The 12,260-nt window shown below is 49.3% G+C and overlaps 1 protein-coding gene across 1 annotated transcript in view; it reads left to right on the top strand.

The window, feature by feature from the left end:
* heca (hdc homolog, cell cycle regulator) overlaps window positions 1-12,260 on the top strand; it is a 31,493-nt gene that overhangs the window by 1,259 nt on the left and 17,974 nt on the right. The window contains exon 2 of the mRNA XM_078229431.1: window positions 4,814-5,866. Within this exon, the coding sequence (XP_078085557.1) occupies window positions 4,814-5,866 (1,053 nt within the window). The remainder of the gene's footprint in view (window positions 1-4,813; window positions 5,867-12,260) is intronic.

Below are 12,260 nucleotides of genomic sequence, written 5' to 3'. Positions count from 1 at the left end.
GGGAAGCTGAAAGTTTTTTTTGCAGCAACCCTACAATCACACCCAACCTGCCCCCACTTCCCAAAAATCCAGACCCCTGGATGGGGGACCAGCAATCCGCGGGTTTCACAGATCCCTGCGGTACGGTGGCACAGTGGTTTGCACTGCTGCCTCACAGCGCCAGGGACCCGGGTTCGATTCCCGGCTTGGGTCACTGTCTGTGCGGAGTCTGCACGTTCTCCCCGTGTCTGCGTGGGTTTCCTCCAGATGCTCCGGTTTCCTCCCACAGTCTGAAAGACGTGCTGGTTAGGGTGCACTGACCGTGCTAAATTTTCTCCCTCAGTGTACCCGAACAGGCACTGGAGTGTGGCGACTAGGAGATTTTCACAACTTCATTGCAGTGTTAATGTAAGCCGACTTGGGACCCAGTCTGCCTCCCCTCTTTCCCCCCCCCCCCCCCTCCCCAAGAGGAAATATTCTCTAGACATCCACCCTGTCAAGTCCACTCAGGTTCTGAAATGTTTCAGTAAGATCACATCTCATTCTTCTAAACTGTAAATGGATATAGGTCTAACCTGTTCAACCTCTCAACTTGAGATACGCCCTTCACCCCTTCCCTTCATTACAATGCCTCAAAGGGAAGGGCAGTCTGCGACTATGGGAATTTTTATCTTTTAAGGTAGCACAATGGTTAGCACTGTTGCCTCACAGCGCCAGGGACCTGGGTTCAATTCCTGTCTTGGGGTCACTGTCTGTGTGGTGTTTGCACGTTCTCCCCATGTCTGCGTGGGTTTCCTCCGGGTGCTCCGCTTTCCTCCCACAGTCTGAAAGACATGCTGGTTAGGTGGATTGGCCATGCTAAATTGCCCCTCAGTGTCCCAAGATGTGTAGGGTAGGGGGATTAGTGGGGTAAATATGTGAGGTTATGGGGATAGGACCTGAGTTGGTGAGCTGTCAGAGAGTTGATGCAGATTCGATTGGCCGAATGGCCTCCTGTACTGTAGGAATTCTATGGGTTAAATCTTCCTGTCCCGCCCACCATGGGAATAGCGGGCGGGACATGCATCATGCAAAGGTCCATTGACCTGAAGCGGGATTTACCGGCACTGGGACAAGCGTAGCTGGAAAATCCCGCCCTGTGATTCATTACAACCGTAGAATGTCCCACCGGGCTTACAACCATTGCAAAATCTTTTTTTAATATTGTGTAGCCACTTCAACAGTGTATGACACATGCAAGATCTTGAGGGGAGTTGACAGGAAGGATGTTTTTCCTCTAGAACCTGGGAGCACCATTTCAAGATAAGGGGGTCTCCCATTTAAGACGGACATGAGGAGAAATGTTCTCTGAGGGCTGTTAGTCTGCGGAATTCTCTTCGTCAGAGCACAGTGGAGGCTGGGTCTTTCAATTTCCCAAGACGGAGTTAGATTAAGTTTTGATTGACAAGAGAGTGGAGGATTATCAGGGGTTATGGGGAAAAGGCAGGAGAATGGGGATGAGAAGAAAAATCAGCCATGATTGAATGGCGGAGCAGACTCGATGGGCCGAGTGGCCTAATTCTGCTCTTATGGTCTTATTATGGGGTGGCAGACAGCAATGTGGGGTTTAGGCCGCAATTAGATCAGCTGGGATCTTATTGAATGACGGAGTGGGCTGGAGGGGCTCTTATTTCCTATGTTCTTAAATAACGCTGCAAACTTAGTAACATGTCCCAAGACACTTCACGGAACCTACATTTAATCGAGCTACCCAAGGTGATATTTAGTGACCGGTGATCAGAAACTTGTGGTAGGTTTTTAGGAGTGTCTTAAAGGGGGGAAAGAGAGATTGAGTGAGGATGAGATGGATAGGCCAGGATTGTTTACTTTGGGTCAGAAGAGGTTGAGGAGAGAGGCAGTTGAAATATTAAATCAAGAGGGATCCAGATAAAATGGACAGGAAGACACTTCTCCCCTTGGCTGAGGGCTCCATGAGAAAGGGGACAGAGATTTTAAGGTAAGAGGAAGGAGGTTTAGAAGGGGTGCAAGGGAAAATCTTTTTGTCCAGAGAGTGGTGGGGATCTGAAAGTCACTCCCTGCCAGTGTGGTAGAGGCAGAAATCCTCCACATTTAAAAAGTACTTGGATATGCACCTGTGTTGGAACCTACCGGGATGCAATCCCAAGAGCTGGAAGGTGGGATTAAGCTGGACGGCTGCTTGTTGGACAGGGTAGGCACAATGGGCTGAATGGCCTCACTCTAGAATTCTAGACTGTGGTATTGTAGAGAAAGTCCACCATTGCTGAGGTAGACACGGAAAACCGGCAGAATGCTTTACTTCCTCATCCTGACGGTGCTGCGCCATTCCGTATCTGCGGAGAGGTGCATTTTGATTGGCTCCTGTTTTGAGCAACAGTGCAGGCGTTGACATGAAACTCAAACCAGCCGCTCGTGATATTTGATGGGTGAGTGGGGGGTCTGAATTTGTGCGGGCAATGTTGGCAAGAGCTGGGCGGTAGATGAGGTGTGTGGTGGCCATGGATTGGCTGTTGCCATCGGTGCTGGTGAAGCCCAAACTGAAGCTGATGTTTGTCTGACCGCCTCTTCCCAATGGGACACTTGTTTCCTGTTTCTTGTTCTGCATCTTTGTCGCTGTGCGTACTGTTGTCCGGAAACTGCCCAAATGCCACATTGCAACACAGTTGGTGACCAGAAAGACACCTGATGATCATTGTTAAGATGCTGCATTTACATGGTCCACAGTGTGGCCACACCCCTGCCCCTCATCCACAGTTACCTTGCTGGATAATAAATTGACCTAGTGCAGGTAGGCTTTATCAGAGTCACAGTGCACTAACGCACCGACAGAGGGTCATGGGTTCAAGTCCTAGTCCAGTGAATTGAGCGCACAACCTCATATGACGCTCCTAGGGAGTGCTGCACCATTGTAGATGCCATCTCCTTGGGATAAGGCATTCAACTGTAGGCCATTCTGCCCTCTCGGAAGGATATAAAAATGCTACTTTTTGAAGAGAAGCAAGGGAGTTGAATCTGACGATCGATATTTATCTCTCAGTCAGACATCACCTATCGTGGATTATCTGGTTGTTATCGCTTTGCTCTTCACGACATGCTGACATACGATGAACGTCTGAGGATCGTGGGATTATATTCATTGGAGTTTAGGAGGTTGAGGGGAGATCTGATAGAAACTTACAAGATAATGAACGGCTTAGATAGGATGGACGTAGGGAAGTTGTTTCCATTAACAGGGGAGACTAGGACGCGAGGGCACAGCCTTAGAATAAAAGGGAGTCACTTTAGAACAGAGATGAGGAGAAATTTCTTCAGCCAGAGAGTGGTGGGTCTGTGGAATTCATTGCCACAGAGGGCTGTGGAGGCCGAGACGTTGAGCGTCTTCAAGACAGAAATTGATAAATTCTTGATTTCTCGAGGAATTAAGGGCTATGGGGAGAGAGCGGGTAAATGGAGTTGAAATCAACCATGATTGAATGGTGGAGTGGACTCGATGGGCCGAATGGCCTTACTTCCGCTCCTATGTCTTATGGTCTTATGCTGCTGTGTTTCATAGAATATTGGGATGGCACAGCAGCGAGGAGGCCATTCAGCCCCTCGAGTCTGAGCTGGCTCTTTAGAGCAGCAACCCAGTTAGTCTCACTCCCCAGTTCCTGCAAGATCTTTTTCTCCTTTTTTTTGTATTTTTATCCAATTCCCATTTGAGTCTGTGTCCTCCAGCCTGTCAGGCAGCGCATTCCAAATTCTAACCCTCGTTGCGATTAATAATTTTTCCTCGTGAATTTTCTTAAATCCGTGTCCTAGTTATTGACCATTTCGTTCATTGGAAATAGTTCCTCTTCGTTTTGCTTTATCAAATGCGTTGGTGATTTTTAACAACCGATTAAATCTCCTCTCAAAGACTGCAAGAAACTACAAAAGGTTGTGAATGTAGTCCAGTCCATCAGGCAAAACCAACCTCCCAAACATTGACTCCGTCTACACTTCCCGCTGCCTCGGAAAAGCAGCCAGCATGATCAAGGACTCCACGCACCCCGGACATTCTCTCTTCCACCTTCTTCCATCGGGAAAAAGATACAAAAGCCTGTGATCACGTACCAACCGACTCAAGAACAGCTTCTTCCCTGCTGCTGTCAGACTTTTGAATGGACCTACCTCGCATTAAGTTGATCTTTCTCTACACCCTAGCTTTGATTGTAACACATTCCGCAACCCTCTTTCCTTCTTCCCTATGAACGGTATGCTTTGGCTGTACAGTGCAAGAAACAATACTTTTCCACTGTATCCCAATACATGTAGAAACTAGAAGCAGAAGGAGGCCATTCGAGCCTGCTCCGCCATTCATTTTGATCATGGCTAATCATCGAAATCAATATCCTGATCCCAAGAGCTATATCTAATTTCTTCTTTTTTTCACACCTGATTGAAGGAGCGGCGCTCTGAAAGCTCGTGATTTCAAATAAACCTGTTGGACTTTAACCTGGTGTTGTGAGACTTCTTACTGTGCCCACCCCAGTCCAATGCCGGCATCTCCACATCATAATTCCTTCTTGAAATCGGACAACGTTTGTGCCAATAAATCAAATCTTAATCTCCTCTAACTTTCCCAGGTCTATCCACATAACTGGACTCCCTTATCCTTGGAATCCCCTGTCTGGAGGTTGTGAAAGGTGTTTTATAAATGCAAGTTGAATGTTCTTTAGCTCATTGAACTGTAATATGTGAACTTAGTGACTGCATTGCTCTAAAATTCGGTGCCCATAATTGGCACTCTTTGCTGCTGTTTCAGTAATTTATTTTTTCCCGTTCCATTCCACAGAAGCCCCCTGCGCCTCGCCGCTGGTGTGCAGCTTTGGACGGCCGGTTGAGTTGGACAAGGACGATTACCAGCGGGTGGTGTGCAACAATGAGCACTGCCCGTTTGGCAACTGGATGCACCTACAGTGCTTCTACGAGTGGGAGAGCAGCATCTTGGTCCAGTTCAACTGCATTGGCCGGGCCCGCAGCTGGAATGAGAAGCAGTGCCGCCAGAACATGTGGACCAAGAAGGGCTACGACCTGGCCTTCCGCTTCTGCTCCTGCCGCTGTGGCCAGGGCCACCTGAAGAAGGACGTGGACTGGTACCAGGCTCGCCGGCGGCAGGACGACAAGAAGAAGAAGGCGGGCGCCGTTGCCGGCAGCTCCGAGCGGGGTGGCGCCAAGAGCGGTGAGTCGCTGCCCGAGGACGGCAAGAAGTGCAAACTCAACCGGGCGCCCAGATCGCACGACGCCCAACGTCGGCATTCCATGGACCGGCAAAACTCTCAGGAGAAAGGACCCGGCAACGGCAGCCAGGGGTCCGGGCACAAAGACCATTTCAGGTCACCCTGTGGCTCCCCCCCTGAACAATCTCCGCCATCCTCGGCACACCCCTACCTCTCCTTCTCCGCCGGCGTTCCCCGCGGTGCCCGGCACCTGGGCGAGTTCCTCAAGACGGCGTTGCACGCGGAGACCTGTCGGAAGCTGCTGCCCAGCGGCGCGCGGTTCGGCCAGCCTGACCTGGGCCCCTCGGCCTCCCGCCTGGGGCCGCTGGACTCGCCCGTCCAGTTCCTCCGGCGTCTGGACCTGTCCGAGCTGCTCACCCACGTGCCCAAGCACAAAATGAACACCTACCACGTGCGCATGGAGGACGATGCCCAGGTGGGCCAGGGTGAGGAGCTGCGGAAGTTTATCCTGGCGGCACTGAGTGCCAGTCAGAGGAATGTGGTGAACTGTGCGCTGTGCCACAAAATTCTCCCCGTCTTTGAACTCTTTCCTCTGGTGGATGGGACTCTCTTTCTCAGTCCTTCCCGGCACGATGAGATTGAATACGATGTCCCCTGTCACCTCCAAGGTAGGTCCCACGTCCCGTTCGGTGGAACACCCCTTTGTGTAGCAAAGAAATGCTGAACCCCACAACTGCTTCTATTTGTGTAGCGTCTCTAATCCGACTAAAACATTCCAAGGAATGTTGTAACATCAGGAAATTCGTGGGGAGAGGTTGGGTCCAAAAGCAAGCTCAAAGAGGCAGATGTTAAGAAGTGTTTGAAAGGTTTGGGGAGAGAACTCCAGAGCTTGGGGTCCAAGCAGCTGAAGGCACCACCGCCAGTAATGGAGCGATTTAAAATCAGGAGTGCTCGAGAGGCCAGAGTTGGAGGAGTTCGGATATCTCGAGGGGCTTGAGGAGGTTACAGCGAAAGTGAGGGGATGAGGCTGCGGGGGAATTTCAAAACCAGAATGAGAGTTTTAAAATCGAGGTGTTGCTGGACCAGGAGCCAGTTCAGGTTAGCGGGCACAGGAGTGATAGAGGAATGGGGTGTTAAGAGGGTGGCACAGTGGTTAGCACTGCTGCCTCACAGCACCAGGGACCCGGGTTCGATTCCCATCTTGGGTCACTGTGTGGAGTTTGCACGTTCTCCCTGTATCTGCTTGGGTTTCCTCCGGGTGCTCCGGTTTCCTCCCACAATCTGAAAGATGTGCGGGTTAGGCGGATTGGCCATGCTAAATTGAGCCTTAATGTCAGGGGGATTAGCCGGGTAGATAAGTGGAGTTATGGGGATAGGTCTTGGGTGGGATTGTTGTCGGTGCAGGCTCGATGGGCCGAATAGAATCCCTACAGTGCAGAAGGAGGCCATGATTATATTCTAAGAGTTAAGCAAGGATTCAGTGCCTTGGAGAGGAGTGTGAGTTAATTGAAATTGACTCTTCATTGGAGATTTCTTTGCTTCTCTTCCTGTTACTAGATTGCGAGAAAATGCATTGCTGTGCCCCCATCTTTGTCGTAGCAACAGGTTCTAAATGTGACGTGGTGTGATAGCGTAGAAGAATAGAAATGTTACAATGCAGAAGATGGCCATTCGGCCCATCGAGCCAGCAGTACAACAATCCCTCCAGGCGCTATCCCTGTAACCCCACGTATTTACCCTGCTAATCCCCTGGCACTAAGGGGCAATTTTGCATGGCCAATCAACCTAACCCACACATCTTTGGACTGTGGTAGAAAACCAGAGCACCCGGAGGAAACCCATGCAGACACGGGGAGAATGTGCAAACTCCACACAGTGACCCGAGGCCGGAATTGAACCCGGGTCCCTGGCGTCGTGAGGCAGCTGTGCTAACCACTGTGCCACACCTTGTGTCATGAGATTAATCATCCAACAGGACTTCAAATTCCACGCTAGGAGCTTCAATTTCACTTTATCAAATGCCCTGAAATCAGAAGCTGGTCTCAGTAAAAATGGCCGTGAAGGTGTTGGGTTGTCGGAAATACCTCAACTGGTTCACTCATGTACCTCACGCAAAGCAATCTCCTGCTCTTACCCAGTCTGGCTTGTGTGTGACTCCAGTCCCACGCCATTGACTAATAGGTGGACTAGTGTCACCAGTAAAATGCTGACCCTTTGGGACTGGTGTGAGGGGAAATTTCTTCACTCCAAACAGTTGTGCATCTTTGAAATTCTCTACCCCAAAGGGCTGTGGATGCTCAGTCGTTGACTAGGGGAATTTCACAGTAACTTCATTGCAGTGTGAATGTTAGCCTACTTGTGACTAATAAATAAACTTTATATTCCAAATGCAATTGATAGATTTTTGGATATTGAAGGAATCTAAGGATGTGGGAAGATGTAACCCAGATGGATGGTCTTATTGAATGGCAGAGCAGAGTGAAGGGGCTGAATGGCCTCCTCCTGTTCCTGTTTTTCAATAACTGCCCTCTGAAGTGGCTGAGCGAGCCACTCCCTTCTATCAAACCAGCATAGAGAGAATTTATCTCCGCTTTTCCTGAACAATAAATGCCAATCTTGCCAGTGACAAACACTTCCTGAGGATGAATTAAATGCAACGTGACTGAGTGACACCTCTTGGCGCGTCACAACTTACAACTAGGTGCCATTTGTAGACAGCTGTGTAATGAGAAGAGTTTGGTATTTTAACTAGTTATCTGAAGCATGTTTCAGAATGTTCGCACTTGCATTTCGAACAGCACTTTGATCCTTCAGGAGAAATGTTGTCCCTCCCGTGTCCTGATTTCATTTTCCACTCAATGACTAACGCACAGCATGTACTGGGCTGAAGTTGCACCGTGCAATTCCTGATCAATAGTTTGTGCATTGCCAGCAGAGAGTTAGCGCAAAGAGGCTGGGCTGGAAATAAATAAGGATCCTTTGGGTTAAGATGTCTCATTGTTTCCACCAGTGTGAAATCCATCAAACTCTCCACGATGCACGATACACACTGAAAGGTACTCATCAGCAAACTCCAAGCCTTGTCATTAACAACAATTACTTGCATTCATAAAGCACCTTTTCATGTAATAAAATACATGAAGTGTGCAGGAATACGGGGGCGGGGGGGAAGAGAGAGAGGGATACGCAGGGATACAGAAGGATGGGGGAGGGGAGGGATGGATATGGAGGGACACACCAGGATGGGGGGGGGGAGGGGAGGGATAGGGAGAGGGGTGGATATGGAGGGATACAGAAGGATGGGGGAGGGATAGGGAGGGGGGTGGATATGGAGGGATATAGAAGGATAGGGAGGGGGTGGATATGGAGGGATATAGAAGGATAGGGGAGGGATGGATGTGGAGGGATGGGGATATGGCGGGTGGATATGGAGGGATACGGAGAGATGGGGCAGAGGAGGGATGGGTTTACAGAGGGGGTGGGGGAGAGGAGGCTTGGGGAGAGGGGGATGAGCCATGAAAGAGGATTGGAGTACAGCTGCTCGGAGAAAGTGGTAGGGTTTTGAAGGCCGTCTTAAAGGGAGAGAGACACAGAGGGGTTGAGGAAAGGAATTCCAGAGAGATAGGGACACGATGGACTTTATGCTGTTGATAATGTGGGGATGGGCAGGTTTAGTTTATTTATTAGTGTCACAAGCAATTAGGCTTACATTAACACTGCATTGAAGTCACTGTGAAAATCCCCTAGTCGCCACACTCCGGCACCTGTTTGGGTACACTGAGGGAGAATTTAGCATAGCCAATGCACCTTACTGCCACATCTGTCGGACTGTGGGAGGAAATCGGAGCACGCAGAGAAAACTGGGTCCCCGGTGCTGTGAGGCAGCAATGCTAACCACTATGCCCGGAGTAAAAGGGAAAGTGGCAAAGATGTTGTGGCACACAAGACAAAGGGAGTGTTTATGACGAAATTAAATACAAAACATTGGCCTCGAGTAGGTGTTAATAGCAGAAATGTCAGCACTGTCGGAAAGCAAACTCATGAGAACAAGATCCAAACAGTCACTCGCGGCAGGGAGGTGTCGGTGTTGGGGGGGAAAATATAAAATGGAAAACAGTTCATGGTCTAAAATTGTTGAACTTGATGATGAGTCCAGAAGGCGACAAAGTGACGAATCAGAAGGTGAATTGCTGTTCCTCCAGCTGTGTTGGGCTTCCCTGGAGCATTGCAACAGGCTGATGATGGGAATGTGAGTGTGGGAGGAAGATGGTGAGTTGAAATGGCAAGGTCGGGGTCAGGCTGGCAAAATGGGCGAGCATGAACCGTAACATGGTCACCCAGTCTGTATTTAGACTCCCCAGCGCAGAGGAGACCGCATTGACAGCGAATAGAGTCGACCAAGTTGAAGGAGGTGCAGGTGGAAGGCTCATGGTGAGGCGGGAGGAGATGAGGGGGCTGCTGTTATACTTCCTGCGATTGCATGGGACGGTGCTGTTTGAAGGGGGTGCGGCATTGAGGGTGATGGAAGAGTAGACCAGGGTGTCATGGAGGAAGCGGTCCCTGTGGAATTCTGACGGGAGGGAGGGGAGTATATGTTTGGCGGTGGCATCATGCTGGAGTTGGCGGAAATGTCCCTTTGAATACAGAGGCTGATGGGGTGGGAAGTGAGGACGAGGGGAACCCTGTCGTGGTGCTGGGAGAGCAGTTGTTGACAAGGCCTCAACTGAGTCCAACCCACATCTCCCATATTAGCAAGGCCAAATAACCTAACCTGCACATCTTTGGATGTGTAGGTTAGGTTGATTGGCCTTTCTAAATTGACCCTAGTGTCAGAGGATTAGCGGGGTAAATATGTGGGGTTACGGGGATAGGTGCTGGGTGGGATTGCGGTTGGTGCAGACTTGATGAGCCAAATGGCCTCCTTCTGCACTACAGGGAGTCTATGATTTTATGACATCTGTTCTTCACCCTTCCGTCCCCCTTGTCTCTCTCCCCCCCCTTTGTCTCTCTCCCCTCCCTTTGTCTCTCTCCCCCCCTTGTCTTGATGTTGATGCATTGCATCAAGGCTGGGCATGGCAAGGGCACAGAGACCCTGCCTGATGCTCTCCCCAACAGTCGTCCAAGCTGATAACACCTGTGATGGTCCAACATCCACACTACATTTGGGTTAGTATCTTTGGGAGGCAATGGCTAACGATGTGCTAATATTACCCATTGGCCTGGCTCACATCTGATGGCAGTGAGGGTACTTTGTGCCCCTGTTAAGTAAGGGCAAGGCAGCTGTGCACATTTAACAAAGTTAAAGAAACAGCGATTGCGTTTCATTAACGCTTTTCCAAAGAGTTTTACAGACAACAAGGTATTTTTTGAAGTGTAGTCAATGTTGGACTCTAGGCAACACAGCAGTAAGTGTACACACAGCAAGCTCACACAAACAGCAATGTAATAATCATAGAATCCCGACAGTGCAGAAGGAGACCATTCAGCCCATTGAACCTGTACCAATTCGCAAACAACAGCCCCATCCAGGCCCTATTCCCGTAACCCCATGTATTGACCCCACTAATTCCCCTGACACTAAGGGGGGCAATTTAGCATGACCAGTCCACCTAACCTGCACATCTTTGGATAACGATTAGATCATCTATTTTTATGATAAAAGCAAATTACTGCGGATGCTGGAATCTGAAACCAAAAGAGAGAATGCTGGAAAATCTCAGTGGGTCTGGCAGCATCTGTAAGGAGAGAAAAGAGCTAACGTTTCGAGTCCAGATGACCCTTTATTAAAAGGCATGGAAAGTGGGAGATATTTATACTGCAAGGGGAGGGAATGAAAGATGAGTCATAGCCACAAAAACTAGGGGAAAGGCTGCTAATGGCAGCCCATAGAGAGAATAGAAGGTGTGAATGGCCAAACGGCAGAGAAGCTGAAATCAGAGGGTAAGCCTTTGGGATCTATTTTGATGATGTTGATTGAGGGATAAATATTGGTCAGGATATATGGGAGAATTCCCCTGGTCTTCAAAATAGAATATCTACAGTGCAGAAGGAGGCCATTCGGCCCATCGGGTTTGCACCAAATAAAATAGTGCCTTGGAATTTGATTCGTCCCACCTGAGAGGGCCAACGGGGTCTCGTCTGAAAGAGAGCAGCTTCAGTGCTGTAGCACTCCCTCAGTACTGCACTGGAGTGTCAGCCTCCGTGATGTATCCAAATCCTTGGGCTGAGATTTAAACCCACTTGCTGGTGACTCAGAGCCGGGGAGTGCCACCCACTGAACCGCAGCTGACACCTGATCCTTGTGGTGAGTGGGAGGATGTGATGTTTAACAAGGCAGGGCATTCAAAGCAATGTTTAAATGTGTGTTTTGAACAGAAGGCTGAAGGAACTCAAAGGCTGGCGATGGAAATTGTTAAGGTGCCACTTTCTTTCTGAGGCTGAGGTGTGGCCAGGTTATGTGTGCAGTGATAGATAGACCCGAGAGGTGAATCTCATGGAGCTGAAAGTATAACTCGGGTCCATTCCTTTCCCTCTTGTGATGCAGTGAGTAGCTTCACTGAACTTGAAAGGACCTACCTCGCATTAAGTTTGATCTTTCTCTATACACTAGCTGTGACTGTAACACTACATTCTGCACCTTCTCCTTTCCTTCTCTATGAACAGTATGCTTTGTCTCTGTAGCGCACAAGGAGCAATACTTTTCACTGCATACTAATACATGTGACAATAATAAATCAAATCAAATCGGCTTCAAATCCAAGCCCAGGAGTTGGTGGCTGAGGAAGGCGTGTGCATAACGTGGCCAAACAGGCTGAGTGTCAACCTGTAAATCCCTCCAACACACCAATGGCAGGCAGGAAAATTGGGAGAGATTCCTCATGAGCCATGCATTGGTAATGTTGGAGCCTTTCCTATCACCATGCACAGCTCCAGACTACAACTTCATATGTAAGTGCATATTGCCACAGTAACCCAGACTTCCATGGCGTAACAGGTCACCACCGCATTGTCTCCATAGTTCAAACTGGACCTAAAGTTTCTTATATTCATTTGTGGGACATG

This window comes from Mustelus asterias, chromosome 15, assembly GCF_964213995.1.
Source record: "Mustelus asterias chromosome 15, sMusAst1.hap1.1, whole genome shotgun sequence".
In the NCBI taxonomy this organism is placed as follows: domain Eukaryota; kingdom Metazoa; phylum Chordata; class Chondrichthyes; order Carcharhiniformes; family Triakidae; genus Mustelus; species Mustelus asterias.
The sequence above is the reverse complement of the archived record's forward strand: the minus strand, read 5'-3'. Positions and strand labels throughout refer to the sequence as shown.